The sequence below is a fragment of the Chiloscyllium plagiosum genome, unplaced genomic scaffold (assembly GCF_037043375.1).
Source record: "Chiloscyllium plagiosum isolate Xiang-an unplaced genomic scaffold, Cpla_swu_hap1 HiC_scaffold_38, whole genome shotgun sequence".
In the NCBI taxonomy this organism is placed as follows: Eukaryota; Metazoa; Chordata; class Chondrichthyes; order Orectolobiformes; family Hemiscylliidae; genus Chiloscyllium; species Chiloscyllium plagiosum.
In genome coordinates this window covers 17007811-17035029 of record NW_028270176.1, presented here as the reverse complement: position 1 = coordinate 17035029, position 27219 = coordinate 17007811, and the positions used below count along the sequence as shown (strand labels likewise).

The window sequence follows — 27219 nt, the reverse complement described above, 5'->3', positions numbered from 1 at the left end:
TCCAGGCACCCAAATACCAAGAGCGTGGAACTGAAGGGACACCAAAAGAACAAATCTTTTTAAAGAGAACTAAAGCGTACAATCATCCACAACTAATATAGATGTGGTTCACAGCCTTCCCAACACAAACAGTTGAGGGCAGAATTTATTGACTGTCCTTAAGTGCCCAGTACTTTGGGGACAAACACATTGCTGCAGTCAATACCAGGTAGAAATGGCAGATTTTCCTCCCTCAAGGACAATTGTGTTTCAACGGGGTTTCATGAGAATTGATGGTAGCTATATGATCACCATTAGGCCAGAGTTTTAACGGATTCAGGTTTCACCGTCTGCCATGGAGGGGTGACAGAGAAATTCAGTATTTAAGAGATTCTGGATGAGTTGATCGGTGCAAGTACTAGTGCCCCACCCTGGACTTCAGTTCTTCAGCCCTGGTTCCGCCATGGTGGTACAGGTGGCAGTTTATGTAAATCTGAAACTGGAAACGTAAATGGGTAAGGCCAGCATGCAACAAGTGTGGGCGTGGAGTGGAAAGCAAGAGATCTGTGGCACCCAGACCATCCTCAACTTGTTCAGAGTGACATGGTGGGCGGGGCTCGGTGCCAGGGGGCGGGGCTAGGTGCCAGAGGGCGGAGCTAGGTGCCAGAGGGCGGAGCTGAGTGCCACAGGGCAGGGCTGAGTGTCAGGGGCGTGGCTGAAAGGGGTGGAGCGGGGCTGAAATGGGAGGGGGCGGGACTGAGTGCCAAGGAGGGGGCGGGGCTGAGCGTTGGAGGGGGCGGGGCTGAAATGGGAGGGGGCGGGGCTGAGCGCTGGTGGGGGGGTGGGGCTGAAATGGGAGGGGGCGGGACTGAGTGTCAAGGAGGGGGCGGGGCTGAGCGCTGGTGAGGGGCGGGACTGAGTGCCAAGTAGGGGGCGGGGCTGAGTGCCAGAGGGTGGAACGTCGTGTCAGGCCTGAGTGCCAGGGGCGGGGCCAGAAGGGAGAGGGCGGGGCTGGGTTACGTTGGAGGAGTGCTGAGTCGAGGAGGGCGGGGCTAAAAGGGAGAGGGCGGTGCTGAATGACGCGGTCCGGGCTGAAATAAGGGGAAGGGTCGCGGCCGAATGCGAGGGGGTGTGGCTGTGTTTACGGGCGAGGCGGTAATGGGGCGGGGCTCAGGCTGAGGGGCGAGGTGGTTCGGCGAAGATCAAGGGATTAGGCAGCGGCGGGGTGAGGAGGGGCCAGGCGTCACGTGGGTGGGTTGGGGGGTGGGGGAAGGAGGGGGCGCGGCTGGGATGGAAGGGGGCGGGGCGCGATGTCGTCGTGGGCACGAATCGGCCGGGGCTGGCGCGAGATGAGGGGGAGCCGCGTCCTGTGACGTAATAGTCGAAACCGCTGGGTGACGTTAAAATGGGCGGTGCCACGACTTGGGTCAGCAGGTAGCGTCACCGGAAGAACTCCTGGACGACCGGAAGTGGGGCGGGGGTGAAGAGCGGACCTTTAAGTGTTGGGTTGTGAGAAGGTGAGTGAGTGACAGACAGACAACGGGCTTCTGAGGCAGGGAGGTTAACCAAGGTCATGGTGAGGAGGTGAAAGGTCAATGGCAGTGTTGAGCAGGGAAGTCCCCATATTGTCCAGGGAGTGTCCCCAAGGTGGGTGTGCAGGAGCTAGATACTTGTCCATTCAGAGTGGGAGTGCCAATGTGTCAGGTTTTTTCCACCCTTTCCTCCCTGGTGACCTTCCCAAACAAAATAAAAACAAGGACTGCAGATGCTGGAAACCCTTCTCATTTATCTCTCCACTCTGCAGGCTCCCTGCCTCAATTCCTGATCAAGGGCTTTTGCCTGAAGCGTTGATTTTATTTTTCCCCCCCTGCTCCTCTGATGCTGCCTGGCCTGCTGTGCTTCTCCAGCACCGCTCTAATCCTAGACCGTCTCAAGCAAGTAAAGGACTTGGCCAAAACCAAAGCTTGGAAAGAGTGCTGTATATTCCTCCTGTTTTGAGATATTTGCCCCATCGCTTTTCAGTCTCGGCCCTGCTGTGTCAAGCTGAACAAGTTGCAATGGTCTGGGTGTGCAGGTGCCTTGCTTTCGATACTTGTAATGTTGTGCCAGCCTTAAACATAGTCGTTCGATAGAACAGCCCACCCCCCTCATGGGCACATGATGAATGCTTCAGGTTAGGGCTGCCTGCAGAGAGAGAGAGAGAGAGAGAGAGAGAGAGACAACTGCAGATGCTGTAAATCAGAAATTGTGTGCCACACTCAGTGGGTCTGGCAGCATCTGTAGAGAGAAAGCAGAGTCAGTTTCTGGTCCGGTGACCCTACTTCAGGGAAGCACTTGGGTTCACGTGATGAGTTTCATAGCCTGACTGTATGTCTGAGCTTTTTATGGCTCTGGTAGCTGTTGGAATGCAAGGAAACCTATTTAAAGAAGGATGTCAATGCATGAGGAGTAGTTTGGAGAAGGGTTCCTAGACTAATACCTGTAAGAGGTAGGTAGAGGACAGATCTGGCTTGTATTTCATGAAGGGCAGATGGATCAGAGGTGACTTGATTGAAACATAAGATCTGGGCCCCTTGACAAGGTGAATGTTGAAAGTACGTTCTCTTTTCTGGCAGGTTAACAACCCCAATCAGGACGCTCATTCTGAGATTCATTGTGTTGACCTTGTTTCAATCCTACAAAAGGTTTAGAGGTATATAGGCCAGAGTCAGGCAATTGGGACTAGTTTTGGAAATCTATTTGGCAAGGACGAGTTTCCTTGCTTTTGACTTTAACTGGTTTGCCCTGCTCCCTATTTCAAAAGGTGAGGGGTTTGTGGCTGTGGTCTGAGCAGCAGCCAGGCACCAAGAATTCTGATGAATGTTAATGGGGAAGGATTAGAGCTTTGTCGTGCAGGATATCTGGAAGAGAATGGGAAGGGTGGTCAGAAAAGAGGTGAGAGCAGTGATGGAGTGATTGTGTGCTGTTGTGACGACCTTTTGACTGTTTGCTGCATTTGGTCATGTGCCTATGTCTGTCTATTCACCTTGCACGTGAGTGATACAGCAATCTGTGCAGTTCACTCACATTTGTTCTGTCTGACTTGTGCCTGCTCGCGCTCTTATTCTGTGCTGTGTGAGCCTTTTGTCGATCCTGCTGACTTCTATTTCTCCTCCCGCCTCCCCCCCCCCCCCCCCCCCCGCTGACATTGCTGTCATTCGTCCTTGCAATCCATTACATCATTCACACACACACACACTATCGTTCTCTATCCAGCATTCATGTTTGCTTCCTCCCTTTGCTGCAAGATCTGTCTTTCTGTCATTCCCCTGTCCTTTAATGCTAAGCTTTGTGCCCTTGCTCCCACAGTTGGCACATGCTGACCCACTGGTGCGATGGTGGACAATCGTTTTGCCACGGCGTTGGTGATTGGCAGCGTCCTGGCCCTGATCTCTGCAGTGTACATTGCTGCTGCCATTGGTACTGACCACTGGTATGAGTACAGGAGCCGGCCCGGCCTTTCGGAGATGAACAGCACTGAGCTGCAGCCGAGTAGTGAGGAGTTTGATCGTGAGGACAGCGATGAGTACATGTACTCCCGGGCACTCATCATGTACAATGGCACCATTGGACTGTGGAGGCGATGTATCAGCAAGCTCAAGGAAGGCTATTGGTTCAAACCACCACCAGAAGGTTCGTATGTATTGAGAGCTCTTTCTCTGTCCATTTCCATGTTGGAATTCCTTACCCTCTCTCCTTCTCCAGTGCCTTCCGTGCTCCCCAAACATACACCTCATTGTAGCCTCACCTTAATCTGCCCCCTTCCCTCTGCTGTCCTGCGTGCTCTCTTTTTTTTTCTTCCCCCCCCCCCCAACCAAACATCAACTGTGCTATCCAATTTACCCCTCCCACTTCTGCAACCACCCCCCCCCCCTTCAGAAAAGTACCAAATATGAGCAGAATGGCTGACCAGGAAATTCTTCAACTTGCTATACATCATAGTCATGTCTAACTCAGCCCCATCTCTTCAGGCATACCCTCCTTGAAGAAATTCTGCTCCTGTCTCTGACAGGATTTCCTTCCAGTCATTAATTTCGTTGTCACTCCTGGTGTTTTACAATGTATTTGCGAAAACCCGTTTCCACAGCCACATCATGTTCCTCAGTGACTGCCTCTGGCTCAGACTCACCCAACATGGAATCCAGTTCAAGTTTTGAGTCCACCCAGGATCACTGGTGCTTCCATGATAGTCAACATTCCTTCGTCACCTATCCTCACCACATCCTGAGATCCCCATTTATTGCCAGATGTCATCATGTTCACACTCTTGACCTCTCTCTCTTTGTCCAAAAGGACCGCTTCATAGAGTCATAAAGATGTACAGCACGGAAACAGACCCTTTAGTCCAACCTGTCAATGCCAACCAGATATCCCAACCCAATCTAGTCCTATCTGCCAGCACCCGGCCCATATCCCTCCAAACCCTTCCTATTCATATACCTATCCAAATCCCTCTTAAATGTTGCAATTGTACCAGCCTCCACCACATCCTCTGGCAGCTCATTCCATACACATACCATCCTCTGTGGAAAAAGTTGCCCCTTGGGTCTCTTTCATATCTTCTCCCCTCACCCTAAACCTATGCCTGCTCGCTTTGGACCCTGCCCCCCTGAACCCTGGGTAAAAGACCTCATCTATTTACCCTATCCATGCCCGTCATGACTTATAAGGTCATCCCTCAGCCTCCGACGCTCCAGGGAAAACAGCCCGAGCCTATTCAGCCTCTCCCTATAGCTCAAGTACTCCAACCCTGGCAACATCCTAGTAAATCTTTTCTGAACCCTTTCAACATCTTTCCATTAGGAAGGAGACCAGAATTGCGCACACAGTTTCAACAGTGGCCTAACCAATGTCCTGTACAGCCGCAACATGACCTCCCAACTCCTGTACTCAATATTCTGACCAATAAAAGAACGTATACCAAGCACCTTCTTCACTATCCTATCTACCTGCGAATCCACTTTCGAGGAGCTATGAACCTGCACTCCAAGGTCTCTTTGTTCAGCAACACTCCCTAGGACCTTACCATTCAGTGTATAAGTCCTGCTAAGATTTGCTTTCCCAAAATGCAGCACCTCCCATTTATCTGAATTAAACTCCATCTGCCACTTCTCAGCCCATTGGCCCATCTGGTCAAGATCCTATTGTAACCTGAGATAACCTTTGCTGTCCACCACACCTCCAATTTTGGTGTCTTCGGCAAACTTACTAACTATACCTCTTATGCTCTCATCCAAACCATTTACATAAATGATGAAAAGTGGAGGACCCAGCACCGATCCTTGTGGCACTCAACTGGTCACAGGCCTCCAGTCTGAAAAACAACCCTCCACCACCACCTTTCAAAAAGGTCTTCTACCTTTTGAGCCAGTTCTGTATCCAAATGGCTAGTTCTCCCTGTATTCCATGAGATCTAACCTTGCTCACCAGTCTCCCATGGGGAACCTTGTCAAATGCCTTGCTGAAGACTATATAGATCACATCTACCGCTCTGCCCTCATCAATCCTTTTTGTTACTTCTTTAAAAAACTCAATCAAGTTTGTGCGACATGATTTCCCACGCACAAAGCCATTGTTGACTATCCCTAATCAGTCCTTGCCTTTCCAAATACATCCTGTCCCTCAGGATTCCCTCCAACAACTTGCCCACCACCGAGGTCAGGCTCACTGGTCTATAGTTCCCTGGCTTGTCCTTACCACCCTTCTTAAACAGTGGCACCACATTCGCCAACCTCCAGTCTTCCGGCACCTCACCTGTGACTATCGATGATACAAATATCTCAGCAAGAGGCCCAGCAATCACTTCCCTAGCTTCCCACAGTTCTTGGGTACACCTGATCAGGTCCTGGGGATTTATCCACGTTTATGCATTTCAAGACATCCAGCACTTCCTCCTCTGTAATATGGACATTTTTCAAGATGTTGCCATCTATTTTCCTACATTCTATATCTTCCATGTCCTTTTCCACAGTAAATACTGATGCAAAATACTCATTTAGTATCTTCCCCGTTTTCTGCGGCTCCACACAAAGGCCGCCTTGCTGATCTTTGAGGGGCCCTGTTCTCTCCCTAGTTACCCTTTTGTTCTTAATGTATTTGTGAAACCCTTTGGATTCTCCTTAATTCTATTTGCCAAAGCTATCTCAAGTCCCTTTTTTCCCTCTTAAATATACTCCTTTTTACTCTACTGAGGATTCACTCGATCTATCCTGTCTATACCTGCCATATGCTTCCTTCTTTTTCTTAACCAAACCCTCAATTTCTTTAGTCATCCAGCATTCCTTATAGTTACCAGCCTTCCCTTTCAGCCTGACAGGAATATACTTTCTCTGGATTCTCGTTATCACATTTCTGAAGGCTTCCCATTTTCCAGCTATCACTTCACCTGTCAACATATGCCCCCAATCAGCTTTTTGAAAGTTCTTGTCTAATATCATCAAAATTGGCCTTTCTCCAATTTAGAACTTCAACTTTTAGATCTGGTCTATCCTTTTCCATCACTATTTTAAATCTACTAGAATTATGGTCGCTGGCCCCAAAGTGCTCCCCCACTGACACCTCCGTCACCTGCCCTGCTTTATTTCCCAAGAGTAGGTTGCACCTTCTCTACTTGGTACATCCACAGACTGAATCAGAACATAAATTCCTCTCCATCAAAACCCTTAACACTATGGCAGTCCCCAGTCTATGTTTGGAAAGTTTAAAAATCCCCTACCATAACCACCCTATTACAAGTTTGTCTCTCAATTTCCCTCTGACTATTAGGGGGGTCTATAATACGATCCCAATAAGGTGATCATCCTTTCCTTATTTCTCAGTTCCACCCAAATGACTTCCCTGGATGTATGTGGATTAATTCCTCCTGACTCTGAGCTGTTCCCTGGTTCTGCTTCATCCTCTAGCTCACTCGATGTGCAGTTCTGAAAGAGGGTCAGAAGGCTTGAAGCGTTAACTCTGATTTTGTTTTTCCCCAGAGATGCTGCCAGACCTGCTGACATTTTCTAGCAATTTGTGTTTTTGTTTCTAATGTGTTTTAAATCCTTCCTTACATAAGGAGACTCGAATAGCTCAGTGTGTTTTTGAGATGTAGCCTCACCACTCCTAAAAACAAACACGTCATCTTTAATGTTCAATTTCTATTGGATGCCTGCAGGATCAGACAATGCTGCACTCCCATACTCTGGGGCCTCCCTTCTCTACCTCCTCTCCCTGACCGCTGACTGTATTAGCAGACCCCCATCCCGAGTGATGTGATTGTCTGCTGGTAGAAGGAATCCGGAGAATTTTTCCTTTTCCTAATGCACCACAGCAGTTGTAGTCTGAGCACGAGCTGCTTGAACTTCAAGCACTTGAGTGAAATGTGCTTGCCTGAGATCCAAATGTTATCCAGGTGCTTCCATGTGTTTCCACCCTAACCCATATCTCCTTCATCTTGTTCTGGTAGAGTCAAAGAGCATAGAAGGAGGCCTTTGGCCTGTCCCGTCTATAAAATATTACTGCAAAGTAGAGGCCCTGTGGCCCTTGACGTTGCGCCATTCTGTCAGACCAATCTCAAGCCCATCTATCCTACACTATTGTTTCCATACATATGTTTATCCAATGACCGTTTAAATGCTCTGAAAGTTGGTGAGTCTATACTGTTACAGGCTGTGCATTCCATGACCCTACTATCCTGAGTAAAGAATCTACAGCTGACATCTGTCCTGTATCAATCACCCCACAGTTAAAAGCTATGTCCCCTTATGCTAGCCATCACCATCTGAGGAAAAAGATTCTGCTCTATCTAATCCTCTGATCTTACTGGTCTCAATTTAAATCACCTCTCAACCTTCTTCTCTCTAACGAAAACAGCTTCAAGTCCCTGAGCCTTTCCTCATGAGACCTTCTCTCCATATCAGGCAACATCTTGGCAAATCTCCTCTGAACCCTTTCCAAAGCTTCCATGTCCTTCCTATAATGCGGTGACCAGAACTGTACATGATACTCCCATGTGTGGCTGCACCAGAATTTTGTACAGCTGCTGCTTGCCACCGTGGCTCTGAAACATGATCCCTTTACCAATAAACGCTACCACACTGTATGCTGCCTTAACAACCCTATCAACCTGGGTGGCAACTTTCAGGGATCTATGCACATGGACACTGAGATCGCTCTGCTCATCTACACTATCGAGAATCTTACCGTGAGGCCAGTGCTCTTTATTCCTGTTCCTCCCTCCAAAGTGAATCATGTCTCACTTTTCCACATTAAACTCCATTTGCCGCATCTCAACTCAGCTCATCTCTGTCCCTCTGTAACCTGCAACATCCTTCAGCACTATTCACAACTGCACTGATCTAGTGTCATCCACAAATTGACTAACCTACCCTTCTCCGCCCTCATCCAGGTCACTTATTAAAATGACAAACAACAGTGGCCTCAAAATGGATCCTTGCGGTACACCACTAGTAACTGGACTCCAGGATGAACATTTCCCATCAACCACCACCCTCTACCTTCTTACAGCTAGCCACGTCCTGATCCAAACTACTAAATCACCCTCAGTCCCACGCCTCTGTATTTTGTGCAATAGCCTACCATGGGGATCCTTATCAAATGCTTTACTGAAATCCACATACACCACGGATGGAGAGGGAACAGACAGGCAGTGGAGGGAACCCCTGTGGATGTTCACCTCCATAACAAATATACTGTTGCAGGTGATGACTTACCAGGGGTAAGCCATGGGGTACAGGTCTCTGTCACAAAGTCTGTCCTTGTTGCTCAGAAGGGAAGGGGGCAGATGAGCAGAGCATTAGTCATTGGGGACTCTGTAGTTAGGGGGATGGATAGGAAGTTCTGTGACTCACGGTTGATATGTTGCCTCCCAGGTGCCAAGGTTTGTGATGTCTCAGATCGTGGTTTTGGGATCCTTGAGGAAAAGCAGCCCCAAGTCATGGTCCACATAGGTAGTAATGACTTGGGTAAGAAAAGGGACAGGGATTGAAGGCAGAAATTCAGGGAGCTAGAGTGCTATAACAAACAGTTATTATCTCTGGCTTGCTGCCTGTGCCATGTGCTTTGCTCGCGAGGCACGGAATATGGAGAGGGGACACGTGACTTCAGGAGTTGTGCAGGAGGAAGGGTTTTGGATATCTGGATAATTGGGGCTCATTCTGAGGTAGGTGGGACTTCTATAAACAGGATGGCCTACACCTGAGCCAGAGGGGTACCAATATCCTGGGGAGGTGGGGGAGGGGGAGATTGCTAATGCTGTTCGGGAGGGTTTAAACTAATTCAGTAGGGGAATGGGAACCTAAATTGTAGTTCCAGTATCCAGGGGGTTGACAGTACAAAAGGTCAGAAATGAGGTTTCAAGGTCACAAGGGTGCACCAGCAAGCAGGAAGGTAGTACTTCAACACCAGGAGCATCCGGAATAAGGTGGGTGAACTTGCAGTATGGGTTGGTACCTGGGACTTGGATGTTGTGGCCATTTGGAAACCTGGATAGAGCAGGGACAGGAATGGTTGTTGCAGGTTCTGGGATTTAGATGCTTCAGTAAGAACAGAAAAGATGGTGAAAGAAGGGGAGGTATGGCATTGTTAGTCAAGGATAGTATTACAATGGTAGGAAGGACATCTGAGGTCTCGTCCATTGAGGTAGTACGGGCTGAGGTTAGAAACAGGAAAGCAGAGGTCAGTGTTGGGAGTTTTCTATAGACCTTTGAATCTTTCCAGAGATAGACGAAAGGATAGCAAAGAGAATTCTGGATAGGAGTGAGGGTAACAGGGTAGCTGTTATGGAGGACTTTAACTTTCCAAATGTTGACTGGAAATATTATAGTTTGAGTACTTGGGATGGGTCATTTTTTGTCCAGTGTGTGCAGGAGGGTTTCATGACACAGAATGTAGATAAGCCAATAAGGGGTGAGGCCATGTTTCATTTAGTACTGGGTAATGAACCCAGCCAGGTGTTAGGTTTGGAGGTAGGTGAGCACTTTGGTGATAGCGACCACATTTGGGTTATGTTTACTCTAGCGATGGAAAGGGGTAGGTATATAACACAAGGCAAGAGTTATTGCTGGGGGAAAGGCAATTATGATGTGATTAGGCAAGATTCATGATTCATAGGATGGAGAAGGAAACTGCAGGGAATAGGCACAATTGAATAAGCTCCACATTTCATGGAATAGCTACTGCGTGGCCTTGATAAGTATGTACCTGTCTGGCAGGGAGGAAGTCGTCGAGCAAGGGAGCTAAGGAAATTGAATCTCTTGTCAAGTTAAAGAAGGTGGTTAATGTTAGGATGAGATGTGAAAGTTCTGTTCGGGTGCTTGAGAGCTACAAGTTTGCCAGGATAGACCTAAAGAGTGTTATGAAGAGCCAGGAGGGGACATGAAGGCATTGGCACATACGATGAAGGAAAATCCTAAAGCATTATTTCAGTATATCAGGAATAAAAGAATGATTGACTAGAGAAATACTAGGGCCAATGAAGGATAGTGTTGGAAAATAGTGCTTGGAGTCTGAGGAAATGGGGGAAACGCGAAATGAATGTCTTTTTCCACTGTGAACACTGACTAAACATAATGTTGACTAGGAGAATACAGATATACAGACTAGACAGGATTGAGGTTCACAAAGAGGAGGTGTTAGCAATTCTGGAGTGTGTGAAAATACATAAGTTCCCTTGGACCGGCTGGGCTTTATCCTAGGATTCTTTGGGAAGACAGGGAGCAGATTGCAGGGCCCTTGATTTTGATCTTTTATGTCATCATTGTCTACAGGAATAGTGCCAGAAGACTGGAGGATAGCAAATGTTGGCTCCTTGTTCACAAAGGGGAGCAGAGACATCCCTGGTAATAATAGACCAGTAAGCCTTTGGTTGTGGGATAAAGTGTTGGAAAAGGTTATAAATCTCATCTCATTATAATCGTGTAGGGAGGAATACGTTGATCAGGGGTAGTCAACCCGGTTTTGTGAAGGGTGGGTCGTGCCTCACAAACCTTATTGAGTTCTTTGAGCCGGTGACCAAACAGGTGGATGAGGGTAAAGCAGTAGATGTGGCATACATGGATTTCAGGAATATATTTTAGAAGATTCACCCCGTAGGCTGTTGCACAAAATAGAGGTGTGGGATTGAGGGTGATTTAGGGGTTTGGATCAGAAATTGGCTAGCTGAAAGAAGACAGGGTAGTGGTTGATGGGAAATGTTCATCCTGGGGTTTGGTTCCTTGCAGTGTACTGCAAGGATCTGTTTTGGGGCCACTGCTGTTTGTCATTTTTTTTTTTGAAAATGACTTGGATGAGGGTGCAGAAGGATGTTTGTCGGCTATAGAGGGACGTAAACGAGCCGCTGAGCTGAGATGTGGGAAGTGGAGTTTAATGCGGAAAAGTGAGGTGATTCACTTTGGAAGGAGTAACAGGAATGCAGAGTCCTGGGCTAATGGTAAGATTCTTGGTAGTGTAGATGAGCAGAGAGATCTCGGTGACCAGGTACAGCAATCCCTGAAGGTTGCCAACCAGGTTGATCGAGTTGTTAAGAAGGCATATAGTGTGGTAGCTTTTATTGGTAGAGGGATTGAGTTTTGGAGCTGCAAGGTCCTGCTGCAGCTGTACAAAATTGGGGCGGTACGGTGGCTCAGTGGTTAGCACTGTTGCTTCACAGCCACAGGGTGCCGGGTTCGATTCCAGCCTCGGACAACTGTCCGTGTGGAGTTTGCACATTCTCCCCGTGTCTGCGTGGGTTTCCTCCGGGTGCTGCGGTTTCCTCCCACAGTCCAAAGATGTGCAGGTTAGGGTGGATTGGCCATGCTAAATTGTCCCATAGTGCTAGGGACAGAGAGAAATGAGTCTGGGTGGGTTAGTCTTCAGAGGGTCGGTGTGGACTGGTTGGGCCGAAGGGCCTGTTTCCACACTGTAGGGAATCTAATCTAATCTTAAAAACTCTGGCGCAGCCGCACTTGGAGTATTGCGTAGTGTTCTGGTCATTGTGTTATAGGAAGGATGTGTAAGCTTTGGAAAGGGTTCAAAGGAGATTTACCAGGATGTTGCCTGGTATGGAGGGAAGGTCTTCTGAGGGACTTGAAGCTGTTTTCATTAGAGAGAAGGTGGTCAAGACATCACTGAATTTTGACATCTGAAATTATCAGAGAGTTTGATAGGGTGGACAGTGAGAGCCTTTTATCCTTGGGTGGTGATGGTAAGCTCAAGGGGTGATAGATATAGGACATATCAGAGGTAGTTTCTTTACTCAGAGTAGTAGGGGCGTGGAACACACTGCCTGCAACAGTTGTAGGCTAGCCAATTTTAAGGGCATGTAAATGATCATTGGATAAACATGGATGAAAATGGAATAGTGTAGGATAAATAGGCTTCAGATTGTTCCACCAACCTGTGGTTGAAGGGCCTGTACTGTAATATTTTATGTTCTATGTTCTACCACACCAACCACTGTAGCCTCATCCACCTGTTTGGTCACCATCTCAAAGAACTCAATAAGGTTTATGAGGCACGACCCACCCTTCACAAAACCACGTTGACTATCCTGAATCAACTTATCCCTGTTTAGATGATTATAAGTTCTAACTCTTATAACCTTTTAACCTTTTCCAATACTTTACCCACAAGTGAAGTAAGGCTCAGTGTTGTGGTTCTGTTCGCCGAGCTGGGAATTTGTGTTGCAGACGTTTCGTCCCCTGTCTAGGTGATATCCTCAGTGCTTGAGAGCCTCCTGTGAAGCGCTTCTGTGATCTTTACTCCGGCATTTGTAGTGGTTTGAATCTGCCACTTCCGGTTGTCAATTCCAGCTGTCCACTGCAGTGGTCAGTATGTTGGGTCCAGGTCAATGTGCTTATTGATTGAATCTGTGGATGAGTGCCACGCCTCTAGGAATTCCCTGGCTGTTCTGTTTGGCTTGTCCTATAATAGCAGTCTTGTCCCAGTCGAACTCATGTTGCCTGTCATCTGCGTGTGTGGCTACTAAGGATAGCTGGTCGTGTCGTTTCGTGGCTAGTTGGTATTCATGGATGCTGATCGTTAGCTGTCTTCCTGTTTGTCCTGTGTAGTGTTTTGTACCGTCCTTGCATGGGACTTTGTACACCATTGGTTTTGCTCATGCTGGGTATCGGGTCCTTTGTCCTGGTGAGTTGTTGTCTGAGAGTGGCTGTTGGTTTGTGTGCTGTTATGAGTCCTAGTGGTCGCAGTAGTCTGGCTGTCAGTTCGGAAATGCTCTTGATGTATGGTAGTGTGGCTAGTCCTTTGGGTTGCGGCATGTCCTCATTCCGTTGTCTTTCCCTTTGGCATCTGTTGATGAAATTGCACGGGTATCTGTTTTTGGCGAATACATTGTATAGGTGTTCTTCCTCTTTTTGCAGTTCTGGTGTACTGCAGTGTGTTGTGGCCCTCTTTTGAATCGTATCTTGATGCAACTTCTTTTGTGTGTTGGGGTGGTTGCTTTCATAGTTCAGGACTTGGTCTGTGCGTGTGGCTTTCCTGTATACCTTTGTGGTGAATTCTCCGTTCAGTGTCCTCTGTACCATCACGCCTAGGAATGGGAGTTGGTTGTCCTTTTCTTCCTCTCTAGTGAATTGGATTCCTGTGAGTGTGGCGTTGATGATCCGGTGTGTGTTCTCTATTTCTGTGTTTTTAATGATTACAAAGGTGTCATCCACATATCTGACCCAGAGTTTGGGTTGAATTTGCGGTAAGACCATTTGTTCTAATCTTTGCATTACCGCTTCTGCTATGAGTCCAGAGATGGGTGAGCCCATGGGTGTGCCGTTGATTTGTTCATATATTTGGTTGTTGAATGTGAAGTGTGTTGTGAGGTACAGGTCCAGTAGTTTGAGTAGCCACACTACCATACATCAAGAGCATTTCCGAACTGACAGCCAGACTACTGCGACCACTAGGACTCATAACAGCACACAAACCAACAGCCACTCTCCGACAACAACTCACCAGAACGAAGGACCCAATACCCAGCATGAGCAAAACCAATGTAGTGTACAAAATCCCATGCCAGGACTGCACAAAACACTACATAGGACAAACAGGAAGACAGCTAACGATCCGCATCCATGAACACCAACTAGCCACGAAACGACACGACCAGCTATCATTCGTAGCCACACACGCAGGTGACAAGCAACATGAATTCGACTGGGACAACACTACTATTATAGGACAAGAAGGGCTGATGCCCGAATCGTTGATTCTCCTGCTCCTTGGATGCTGCCTGACCTGCTGCGCTTTTCCAGCAACATATTTTCAGCTCTGATCTCCAGCATCTGCAGCCCTCACTTTCTCCTCCTATTATAGGACAAGCCAAACAGAACAGCCAGAGGCATGGCACTCATCCACAGATTCAATCAAAAAGCACATTGACCTGGACCCAATATACTGACCACTGCAGCAGACAGCTGGAACTGACAACCGGAAGCGGCAGATTCAAACCACTACCAATGCCGGAGTATAGATCACAGAAGCGCTTCATAGGAGGCTCCCAAGCACTGAGGATGTCACCTAGACAGGGGACGAAACATCTGCAACACAAATTCCCAGCTCGGCGAACAGAACCACAACAACGAGCACCCGAGCTACAAATCTTCTCACAGACTTTGAAGTAAGGCACAGTGGTGTGTAATTACCAGGGCTTGCTGCATTTGCTATCCTCCAGTCTTCTGGCACTATTCCTGTAGACAATGACGACATAAAGATCAAAACCAAAGGCTCTGTAATCTCCTCCCTGGCTTTCCAGAGAATCCTAGGATAAATCCCATCCAGCCCAGGGAATTTGTGTATTTTCGCACTTTCCAGAATTGCTAACACCACCTCCTTGTGAACCTCAATCCTGTCTCGTCTTACTAGCCTGTATCTCAGTATTCTCCTTGACAACATTGTCTGTCTTTTTCCAGGGTGAATAGTGATGTAAAATATTCACTTATTGCTTCTCCTACTCAGACTCCATGCACAACACCCCACTATATCCTTGATTGGCCCTAATCTTTCTCTAGTCATTCCTTTATTCCTTCTATACCTATAGAAAGCTTTAGGGGTTTTCCTTTATCCTATCTGCCAATGTTGTCTTATCTCCCCTCCTGGCTATTCTTGGCTTGCTGTATTTAGGTCTTTCCTGGCTAATGTGTAACACTCGAGTGCCCTAACTGAACCTTCACCTCTCACCTTTACATAAGCCATCTTTTCTTCCTGACAAGAGATTCAACTTCTTTAGTAAACCACGACTCCCTTGCTCGAACACTTTTTATCAAGGTCTTGTTCAAGCTGTTCCTTGGATAAGCTCCACATTTCAATTGTGCCCATCCCCTGCTGTTTTTTTCCCCGTCCTATGTATACTAAATCTTGTCTAATCGCATCATAATTGCCTTTTCCCCAACCATAACATTGCCCTGTGTGAGTTACCTATCCCTTTCAATTGCTGAAGAAAACATAACTGAATTGTGGGAGAAAGTGAGGACTGCAGATGCTGGAAAACATGACTGAATTGTGGTCACGATCACCAAAGTGATCACCTGCCTCCAAATCTGACACCTGGCAGGGTTCATTGGCCAGTACCAAATCCAGTGTGGCCTCTCCCCTTGTTGACCTGTCGACATACTGTGTCAGGGAATCATCCTGCACACGGCGGACAAAAACTGACCCATCCAAAATATTTGAACTGTTGTATTTCCAGTCAATATTTGGAAAGTTAAAGTCCCCCATAATATCTACTCTGTTACTCTCGCTTCTATCGAAAATTCTTTGCTATCCTTTCCTCTACATCACTGGAACTATTCGGAGGCTTATAGAAAACTCCCAACAGGGTGACCTCTCCTGTTTCTAACCTCGGCCCATACTCCCTCAGGAGACGAATCCTCAAATGTCCTTTCTGCCACCGTAATACTGTCTTTGACTAATAATGTTAAAAATTGCACAACACCAGGTTATAGCCCAACAGGTTTAGTTGCAAGCACTAGCTTTCAGAGCACTGCTCTTCCATCAGGTGGACAACTACCTAATGAAGGAGTGGTGCTCCGAAAGCTAGTGCTTGCAAATAAACCTGTTGGACTATAACCTGGTGTTGTGCAATTTTTAAAAACATTGTCCACCCCAGTCCAACATTGGCATCTCCAAGTCATTTGGCGACCATTGACCAACAATGCCACACCTTCCCCCCCCGCCCCCCACTTTACCATCTTCTCTGTTCTTACTGAAACATCTAAATCCCGGAACCTGCAACAACCATTCCTGTCCCCTGCTCTATCCATGTCTCCAACATGGCCACAACATTGAAATCCCAGGTACCAACCCATTCTTCGAGTTCACCCACCTTTATTCCAGATGCTCCTCCTGTTCAAATAGACTCACTTCAAACCACCTCCCTGCTTGCTGGTGAGCTCTTGCAATCTTGACCTCATTTCTGACCTCACTACTCTCAACCTCCTGGTCACTGGAGATACCATCCTGTTTATAGAGGTCTCACCTACCCCAGAATGAGCCTCAATTGAACTAGAATTAGATTCCATACAGTGTGGAAGCAGGTCCTTCAACCCACACCAGCCCTCCGAAGAGTAACCCACCCAGACCCGTTCCCCTACCCTATGTTTACCACTGACTAAAGCACATAACCTACACATCTCTGAACACTATGGGCAATTTAGCATGGGCAATTTAGCATGGACAATTCACCTAACCTGCACATCTTTATCCAGGTATCTGAAACCCATCCGCCTGCATAATCCCTGTAGCCACGTGTTCAACTCTCCTTTCTTCCTATCCCTCTCCTCACTGGCACGGGCAACAGACCAGAGATAAAATCTGTTTGTTGTAGTGCTAAGCTTCCAGCCTAGCTCCCTGAATTTCTGCCTTAATCCTCATCCCTTTTCCTACCTATGTCGTTAGTGCCGATGTGGAGCTGCTCCTCCTCCCCCTCAAGGATCCCAAAAACATGATCCAAGGCATCAGGAGCCTGCAACACACCAACCGTGAGTCTCTCTTTCCCTCTGAACCTCCCAACTGACCCCTAAATATGGAGGCCCTAATGACTCTCGCTCTCTCGCTCTCTCGCTCTCTCGCTCTCTCGCTCTCTCGCTCTCTCGCTCTCTCGCTCTCTCGCTCTCTCGCTCTCTCGCTCTCTCGCTTCCCCAACACCCCACCTCTTCTGAGCAAAAGGGACAGACAATGCCAGAGATCTGTGCTCCATGGTAAATTGTCCCATCCAGCACTATCCAAATCAGTATACTCTCTATTGAGAGGAATGGCCACAGGGGACCCCAGCACTGTCTGCCGGTTCCCTTTCCGTCCCCCAACTGTAACCCATCTGCTCTTTTTTTTTCTTGTACCCGAGCTGTGACTACCTTCTTGTATCTCCTCTCAATAACTTCCTCCACCTCCTGAATGATTCGGAGTTCATCCAGCTCCTCCTCCGGTTCCCTAACGTGGAGCTGGAGTTGGGTGCACTTTCCCACAGGAAGTCACCAGGGTCACTAGTGGTGACCCTCCCCTCCCCATTCTGCAGGAGTAACATTCAACTGCCCTAATTGCCATTCCAAAGAGAATGTAGAAAAATACAGAATTAAAAAAAAATCTTACCAATCTGGCAATTTTGTTTTTGGTTAGAGAAATACGATGGGTAGAAGACACTACCTGAGTAATGTTTTGTAAAGCAACCACCCAAATATATTACCTTACTTACTCAGCTGTCCCTTGTGCACTCCATCTATTCACGAGGTAAGTTTGTAAATCATTCGTCATTCCTGTCAGCCCCCTGGTCAAAGCTGCCAGCTTTCCTGCTACTGAAACATGTTGAACGTACACGCATCCCATTTATCTGCACATGGTCCACAACCTACTCTGAGAAAGTTAAAAAATCATACAACACCAGGTTGTAGTCCAACAGGTTTAATTGGAAGCACTCTCTTTCAGGTGATGAAGGAGGTGACTTTTAACTTTGTACACCCCAGTCCAGCACCGGCATCTCCAAATCATGACTACTCTGAGAAAGTGAGGACTGCGAATGCTGGAGAGTCGGTCAAAAAGGCTGGCGCTGGAAAAGCACAGCAGGTCACGCAGCATTCGAGGAGCAGGAGAGTCGACATTCGGTCATAAGCCATTTACTCGGAAAGTGGAGAGATAAGTAGGAGGGGCTGTAGGGAAGGTAGGCGATAGGTAGATGCAGGTGGGAAGTGATGGTTGGTGGGGAGGGTGGAGTGGATAGGTGGGAAGGAAGATGGGCAGGTCAAGAGGGCAGTTGGAGGGATGAGCTGTGGGGGGGGCGGAGGGGAAGGGGGGGGGAGGGAGATTTGGGAACAAGTGAAGTGGCCGTTGATGCTCTGTTTTTGGAGGTTCCTGAGGCGGGAGATGAGGTGTTCTTCCAGTTGACTGGTGGCTTTGAAGTGGTCAGCCACAGGGTGGTGGGGCTGTTTGGTGGGTCCATCCCAGAGATGGTCCCTGACATGCTCTGCGAGTTGGCGTCCTGTCTTTTTGATGTAGAGGAGACCACATTGACAGCAAAAGATGCAGTCGATGAGGTGGGTGGATGTGCAAGGAAAATCTCTGCTGGATGTGGACTGGGGGGGGGGGTGGGGCATTCCATCCTTGTTGGAGTTAGAGGGGTAGAGCTTGAAGGTAGAGGTGCAGGAAGTGGAGGAGATATGCTGGAGGGCTTTGTTGATCACATGGGAGGAGAAATAGCAGTCTCTGAAATAGGGCATCTCAGATCTCCTCCACTTCCCACATCTCCGCCCTTGAACTCCAACCATGTAACAAGGATAGCACCCCTCTGGTCCTCACCTTCCACCCCACTCAGCTCTGGATATAGCTCATTATTCTCCTCCATTTCGGCCACCCCATTTCAGACCCCAACAACAGAGATATTTCCCTCCCATTCCTACCTGCGTTTCAGAAACTGTGTGTTTCTCCTCCGTGACTATCTTGTTTGGTCCGTGCCCCTCCTACCCACCCACCCTCCACTCCCGGCACCTTCCCTTGCCGCCGCAAGAAGTATAAAACCTGCGCCCACACCTTCTGCTCGTCACTTCTCCGTCTGAGGTCCCAAAGGATCTTTTCGCATCTGGCAGAGATTGTCCTACACATCCACCCAACACATCTCCTGTTTTGCTCTGGATGCAGTCGTCTCTACACTAGAGAGATAGGAAGCCAATTCGCAAAACTTTTCCGGGAACATCTCTGGGACGCACGTATTAAACAACCCCACTGTCCTGTGGCTGACCACTTCAACTCCCCCTCACACTCCTCCAAGGACATGCAAGTCCTGGGTTGCCTCCACCACCAATCCAAGCCACCCGTCACCTGGAGGAAGAATGCCTCATCTGCCTAGGGACCCTCTACCACATGGCATCAACATCGACTTCATTATTTTTTTTTTATATATCTCTCCTCCCCACCACACCCCCCTCCACCTCATCCCAGATCCAACCGTCCAACTCTGTACCACTCTCTTGACCTGTCCTACCTGTCCATCTTCCTTCTCACCCAACCACTCCACCCTTCCCACTGGCCTCTCACAATAACCCCTCCACCTGCATCTACCTATCGCCTTCCCATGTACCTTCCCCACACACCCCTCTCTCCAGCACCACCCCCTATTTATCTCTCAGCCCCCTTTCCCTTCCACATTCCTGATAAAGGGCTTATGCCTGAAATGTTGACTCTCCTGCACCTCGGATGCTGCCTGACCCGCTGTGCTTTTCCAGCGCCACCATTTTTTCAACTCCCACAACCTTAGTGGGTGGCACAGTGGTTAGCACTGCTGCCTCACAGCATCAGAGACTCGGGTTCAATTCCCGCCTGTGACGACTCTGTGTGGAGTTTGCACATTCTCCCCGTGTCTGCGCGGGTTTCCTCCGGGTGCTCCGGTTTCCTCCCATAATCCAAAAATGTGCAGGTCGGGTGAATTGGCCATGCTAAATCGCCCGTAGTGTTAGGTGAAGGGGTAAATGTGAGGGAATGGGTCTGGGTGGGTTGCGCTTTGGTGACTCGGTGTGGACTTGGGCCAAAGGGCCCGTTTCCACACTGTAAGTAATCTAATCTACTGTGCCCAGCATTTTAAGTCCCCCTCCAGATGCTCCTTTGACCCAACAAACCCACACCGATCCTCCGAGTATCCCACCCAGACCCATTCCCCTATTACTCTGCATTTACTCTGCACCTAACTACACGTCCCTGAACCCTATGGTGAATTCTCCCTGTACACCTTTGGATTGTGGGAGGAAACCCACGTAGACACGGGAGAACGTGCAAACTCCACGCGGACAGTCGCCTGAGGCTAGAATCGAACCCTGGTGCTGTGAGGTAGCAGTGCTAACCACTGAGCCACTGTGTTTGCCCCTAATTTAAAAGAAAGTGTATTTTCAGACAGGATGTAGCTGAAATAAGTTACCTTGGTTAATAACTGTATGGCTACTTGTTTGATCTCAGCAAACTTATTGTTTAAACAACTATATTTGCCTCATGAAAGACAATAACGCTAACACCCAAGTGCAGTGGGTAATGGGAAGGCAAATGGAATGTTGGCCTTTTTAATTGAAAGGGAATTGGAATAAAAAAAATAGGGAGGTTTTGCTAAAACAAGACACTTGTCTGACTACGACTAGAATACTGTAACTAGAATACCGCCTCAGGCGACTGACTGAGTGGAGTTTGCACGTTCTCCCCGTGTCTGTGTTTCCTCTGGGTGCTCCGGTTTCCTCCCACAGTCCAAAGATGTGCAGGTAAGGTGAATTGGCCATGCTAAATTACCCGTAGTGTTAGGTAAGGGGTAAATGTATGGGTGGGTTGCGCTTCGACAGGTAGGTGTGGACTTGTTGGGCCGAAGGGCCTGTTTCCACACTGTAATGTAATCTAATCTAATAATCTAAAAGGCACTGGTCAAACTACAGCTAGTTTTGCTAAAAAAGACACTTGTCTGACTACAACTAGAATACCGTGTTTTTTTTTTTTTGGCCCCTTTTTATTAAGCAAAGATATTCTGGTGTTTGCTGCAGGCCTTAGAAGGTTTGCTTGGTTGTTCTTGGGTATGGAGGGACTGCCTTAATGAGGAGGGATTGAGTAGATTGGGCGTGTACTCATTGGAATTTAGAAGGAAGAGACCAACCTTCCCAAAGTTAATCAGTCCTTTGGCTTCCTCCAGCTATCTGTTCGCAGCTCACAGTCCATCTGGCCTTAATGGCACCCCTCAGTCTGTCCAATCATCATCTGTGCAGAGCAGCTGCAATGTTAGTGGCAATAAGTTGTTGTAGACCAAGAAGTTCAAATTCTCTATGGTAACCTCCCATCTCCTGTTCTTTCAGAGACTGAATTTGGGAAGACTTTCTGAGTTATCCAAGTGTCAGTTGAATTCTGTATGTCTCCCTTTGTGGTTGCCGCTGAGTTAATACATTGACATGCCTGGTTTCTGCTGCAATCAATCGATGACAGCAGTCATGTGACTTCTGGAAGCCATCTTGAAAGATTCTGTGTCCATTTTAATAAGATGTTCTGTAGTGGCCTTTTTTATTCTTTTCTGTGAGACGGGTGCTATTTGCTGCTTAAAACATTATCTGCTCTCCAAGTATCAATACGTTCTGCCATGCACTGTTTGCCCTGTCCAGTGTTCTGCACTCTTTCTTCCATAATTCCAAGTATAATATTATCCTGGGATGCTTTTGCCGCAGTCTCTCACTGACAGACCCCACCCAACTCCCCCCTCTTTCTTTCAGTATCTTGCTTTTATATTTGATGTGAATCCTCTGATTCTTTCTGTTTTTGTTCCAGAAGTGAACCAGGGCAGTATGTGTGTCAGCTTCTCGCTGAAGAACCAGTTCACACCCAAGTACAAACAGATCGGAAACCACAACAGCGGAGTGGATTACGTCAGAACCTGTGAGTCCATTTCCCTCTTCCTGCGGTTGAGGCCTGTTTTTCTTCCCCCAATCGACTTCTCCAGGTTTTTGACATGTCTTTGAGAAACCCCTGTCTGAGGCTGTGCCACCTGTAGCGCATTGGGGTTAGAACCTTCCACCCAGTCCCTTCAGTCTATTGCTCAAGAACAGAAGGCCATTGAGTCCCTCTACTTAGTTGCTCAGGATCGTTTTAGAGACCATTCAGCCCCTCTGTTGTGTTACACAGGTTTGTGAGGTGACCGTTTAGCCCTTGGAGTGTATTGCGCGTGCCAAGAGGCCAATCAGCCCTCTTAGTCCTGTTACATTGGACTGGGAGCCATTCACTCTGGATTAGGGTTCGGGTAACTTGAACGTTTCGAACTTGTTACGGAGGAACAGGTGAGGCCATTCACACCATGAAGCTTGTTATACAGGAATGGGAATGCCATTCACACCATTGAGCCTGTTATACAGGAACAGGCACATCTGTTATGTGGTATCCCTCGGTTTGTCTGTCCATAGCCCTAGCAAAGTGGCTGCAGTGATAATAGCAATGAGACAGGTTTTTCCAGACCAAGAATTACATCAGACTTCACTATTGTGACTTTGCACCAGCTATTCTCTCAAACTGAATTCTCATTCCTTTTGGGAAGACTCATTGACCAATTCAAGCGTTAATACACTGAAACCCTACTTTGACCAACATGCTGGGACACCATTCAATAAATCTCTTTCTCTCTCTCTCCCCTTGTGTTTTCAGACTTGAGTCGCTGTCAGATCTTACTCCCATTCATCAGTTTGGGATTGATGTGTTTCGGGGCCCTCATTGGATTGTGCGTGTGTTCCTGCCGCAGCCTGTACCCTGCCATTGGCACTGGAGTGCTGCACCTCCTCGCAGGTAATGTTTGAAGGCCGCATCTGTTTCTCACCTTGCTCATCCTCTCTCCCTCCCTGCCTGCGCCCCCCCTCTCCATCATTGCAATACTTCACTGCCTCGCAGCCGCCCCTACAGTGTGATGTTCCTCTACTGCAGCAGCAGCCCAAATGTAGACGATAGATTCCTGGTCAGAATTGAACCCGGAGCCTGTGGGCTTCAAATTTTGAGACTTGTTTCTGTAAGGTACCTCCCGACACAGGAATGAAGATTTTTGTGGAGGGATGAGACCTGTTGGCGATCACGTGTTCTGACAAGGATCAGCTTTTTTTTTTTTATTTACAGTGAAAGGCAACAGGTGTACAAATCTTTATTCAATGTCACCACCCTGAAGGAAGGAAACAACTGAATGGTCAGTGACCAGCAGTGCCCTTCTCAGAGGGCAATGCTGTATGATCAAACAGTGAAGGGGAAGGCAGGGATTGAATCAAAATAGAGCTGGAGGGGGCAATAAAGCACTCTACTTGCTGCGGTGTCCGCCTTTTCCCTGAAAATCTCTGGTGTTGGTGGACACTGTGTGTGTGCTCCTTCTCTCGGGACACCCGGGCTCTCTCATACCCGCGGAAGAGGGCCAGGCAGTTGGCCATAACGACCCCCTCCACAGCCCACTGCCTGGACCTGTTTACAGCCAGTTTGGCCAGGGCAATGAGGAGGCCCTCTGACCTACCTTCTCTCCTCTCTACCCAAAGATCAGGAGCGTGGGACTGAAGTGCAACCAAAAACCGCGAAGAAGGTCTTTAAGAAAATCAGAAAGGGAGTGCAAACGCCCACACCCAATATATACGTGGTCCACAGCACCACCGAACAAACAGTTGGGCTGGGAGTCAGTGAGGATCAGCTTCTATTGGAATATAGGAATGGGAGGTGGCCATTCAGCCTATTGAACCTGTTTTCCCAATTTAATGTGATCATGACTGATCCAATGCTTTAATGCCTTTTATGCGCACTATCCCTATAGCACTTTGCACTCAGTCATACAGCAGGGCAACAGAGCCTTCGGTCCAACCCGTCCATGCTAACCAAGTTTCCCAAACTAAATTTGTTCCACTTGCCTGCATTTTGCCCATATCCCTTTCCCGTTCGTATGTACCTACATCTACCATCTATTGTGGAAGTTCATTCCACATGCAAATCACCTTCTGAGTGAAAACATTGCCCCTGCAGATCCATTTTTAAAATCTTATTCTTCTTACCTTAAAAATATGCCCTCTAATTTTGAACTCCTCCACTCTCTAGGGGTAAAAAGATACTTTGCTATTCATCTGATCTATGCCCCTCATGACCTTCTCAATCTCTATAAGGTCACGTTTCAACCTCTGAGTTCCGGTGAAAAAAGTTTCAGCCTATCCTCATAGCACAAATCCTCCAGATTGGCAACATCCTGGTCAACCTTTCTTGAACTGTCTCCAATTTAATAATATCCTTTCTACTGTTAAAACTTGAGCAAAGACCCCTGCGGTACAGACTTCAGGGTTCACATTTTGAGAAAAGCTGCTCCCCTTGATCCTAATTGGCTACTCCCTTGCTTTCAAATCGAGGGCCCAAACTGGATATTGCTGTCTGCCTCTACCTAATTTTATATCTCTCTTTTTTTTTTTGTAATGTTCCATCACATCACCTCTCGCTCTCTTCATAACTCTATGAAGACCACATTAGACCCATTTTGCCCAATCTCTCTGCATAGGGCAGTCTGTCTGTCCCGGGAACAAGTCTGGTGAGCCTTATCTGCCCTTGCATTATGGCAAAAATATCCCCCTGGAGATGAGGAAACCAAATCTACACACAGTACTCCCAGGTGCAGTCTACCCAACACCCCCCTACAGCAGAAGCAAGATTTCATGACTCCTGTGATAAAGGCTAATGTTCCATGAACATTCCCAATGGACTGCATTTTCTTTGCATCATGCATGAGATGTGGATGTCATTGGCCATGCCAGTATTTATTGACCATCCGTAATTGTTGTGGATCTGGACTCCCATGTCGGCCAGGTCAGGGAAGGGTGGCAGCTTTCTGTCCCTGGGGGGCATTAGTAAATCTGATGGATTTTGTGATGATCAGCAGTGATTTCATGGTCCTCGTTAGACTCTTAATCTCTTTTTTTTTTAAAAATTGAAATCAAGCTGCACTATCTGCCATGGCAGGATATTACCTGGGTCTCTGGATTAATAGGCTTGCAATAATACCACTTAACATTCCCTCCCCATAATGTAGGCAGCTAAATGCCGTGATTTACTGACTAGGACAGCTAGGCCTCTTCCTGCAATGACAATTTGCAACCTCTTGCCATTTAAGAAATACTGTGTTCCACAAACTAAAGTGAGCAACTCTTGGTTTCTCTCATTTTTAATCCTGTTTTGGGATATACTTTATGCATTAATGGCAACTCAAGGCAGTTGTCCAGAAATTTGAGTGTTAATTGTTTTGATTTTGTGATGTTTTATGGATGGACCCCCACTGCTGTGTTTTTTGACCGTGCCTTTGTCGCTTTCTCCCTGCCAGGAATCTGTACCCTGGGCACCGTGGCTTGTTTCGCTGCCAACGTTGAGCTCCTCCACGCCAAGATGCAGGACTTGGAGCCCCGCCCGGACGGCGAGTACGGCTGGTCTTTTTGCCTGGCGTGTGTATCTGCCCCTCTCCAGCTCATGGCCGCAGCCCTGTTTATCTGGGCCGCCCGCACCGACCGGACAGAATACAGCAGGATGAAGGCTTACCGGGTGGCTTAGCTTGTGGTTTCCTGTTGCTCGCTCCCCCCAACGTCCGATTTGTGAACAGGCACTTCAATCATGTTCGGAAATAGCAGCGATGTAAAAGGACTCTTTTCTTTTTTTTTTGTTCTTAATCCTTCCCTTCATGCATTTCAATCGTGGATGTTTAACCTCATAGTGTTCCATGGGGATGTAGGTCCCCCCTTTATTTTTGCTCGGGATCCCACGTGTCGGAATTCTTCAAATCCCGTCCACTCCCTGTTTAGCAGTGCCATGCAATCCTGAAGTAGTCTACAAAGTGCGCGTTTTGAAAACGTAGCCACTACTGCAGTCTCGGTGAGCATGGATGCAAACTGTGGACAGGAAGCTGTCACAAGGAGCTGGGTGCTAATGAGCAAATTATTGTAGTGCTTTGGTGGTGGTTGAGTGGGCCCAGGGCCTGCTCTTCACTTCCACTCTTCAATAGTGTCCGTAGGCTCTTTCCTGCCCACTCTGCCCCCTTGAGAGGGCAGACAGGCCCTCTGTTATTGCCAGCCCCATCATTGCAGGGCTGTCACTGTGGCCCTTCCAGCTATGCTGTGCTCCCTCCGATTTGGCCCTCTTTTTAACAGTGCAGCATTCCCTGTGTACTGAGTTTTTTTTTTGGCAGGAGAGTGCTCCCTCAGGCCTGGCCCTCCTGCAGTTCTAAACACCTGCTAGTGCAGCACTCCCTCGACAATGATTCTCTGATAGTTCAACACTCCGTTAGGAATGAGACTGTCCAGAAGTGGGAGCATCTTGTTCGTATTGCTCTCAGTGCAGTGCTCCTGCAGTTCTGACCTTCCAATGGTGCAGTACTCCTTCAGCACTGATTCTTCTGACCATGCAGCACTCCATTAGTAATGAGCTTCTGACAGTGTACTGCCCCTCAGAGTCCTCTCTCTCTGCAGTGTTGTGCCCTCTTGGTGCTGCATTGAGACACTGGACTGTGACCCCAGTGTACAGGCATTTGGCTCAGAGGCAAGAGAGAGAGTGGCCTACTCAGCACAAAAGCTTTGTTTTTTGTATTTTTGCTGGCCAGCTATCTAATAATTGCTGTCATTTTCACAGGTCTTTGAGAACAAAGTCCCAACCTGGGTTCCTTCCAATTCTCAGGAGTGGGATGCCCTTGTAGTTCTAATTGAAAGTATGTCTTCTCTCTTATGAGCTGAGCTCAATGAAATCATGACTGAAATGGATTCAGGAGGTAACAGTATCATGGATTCACTGGTATGCTTTTGAGAATATGCGTCTGGGGGTGAACGGAGTGTGCTCTCACTCCAAATGGAGGTGGCACTTTGATATAACCGGCCGTGGGACCTGGCTGACAAAGTCCCTTTGTATATTTATAATCTGTGTGAGAAGTCCTTATTTAATAATTAGTGAATGTATTTTTATGATAGTTCTCCTGTACCCTGCAATATATAAGTTATTGAAATAAAAGCAGGTGTTTATATAGTCCATTTTCTCAAGTGTAGTCTGACCATGAGTGATTTTGTCTGCTGCTGAGGCTTTCTTCTGCGTTTGTGATAAGTTGCTGTCACTACACAACTGTGAGATCAAGCAATCTGTTATTAGATTCAACACTGAAACTGAACATTGACTCACACATGCAATACCAAAGCAGATGTGAAATGGCTCCGATACAATGACTTTCTGTACGTTTTGGATGGAATTGTCTGA

At 47.7% G+C, this 27219-nt stretch overlaps 1 protein-coding gene across 1 annotated transcript; it reads left to right on the top strand.

Moving 5' to 3' along the window:
• Nucleotides 1–1340: 1340 nt before the first annotated feature.
• Nucleotides 1341–26997, top strand: LOC122544162 (claudin domain-containing protein 1-like). Its single transcript, XM_043683197.2, has 5 exons — nucleotides 1341–1496; nucleotides 3328–3651; nucleotides 21772–21879; nucleotides 22639–22776; nucleotides 25313–26997. The coding sequence occupies exons 2-5, from the start codon at nucleotides 3354–3356 to the stop codon at nucleotides 25534–25536; spliced, it is 768 nt and encodes a 255-aa protein (XP_043539132.2). The 5' UTR covers nucleotides 1341–1496; nucleotides 3328–3353; the 3' UTR covers nucleotides 25537–26997.
• Nucleotides 26998–27219: the final 222 nt, after the last annotated feature.

What these genes read in the sequence shown, in the direction of transcription:
- LOC122544162 (XM_043683197.2), top strand. Translation starts at nt 3,354, where the DNA reads ATGGTGGACAATCGTTTTGCCACGGCGTTGGTGATTGGCAGCGTCCTG. An exon ending in GTTCAAACCACCACCAGAAG is followed by an intron (nt 3,652 to 21,771) that starts GTTCGTATGTAT and finishes TTTTTGTTCCAG; the next exon opens with AAGTGAACCAGGGCAGTATG. An exon ending in AGTGGATTACGTCAGAACCT is followed by an intron (nt 21,880 to 22,638) that starts GTGAGTCCATTT and finishes TTGTGTTTTCAG; the next exon opens with ACTTGAGTCGCTGTCAGATC.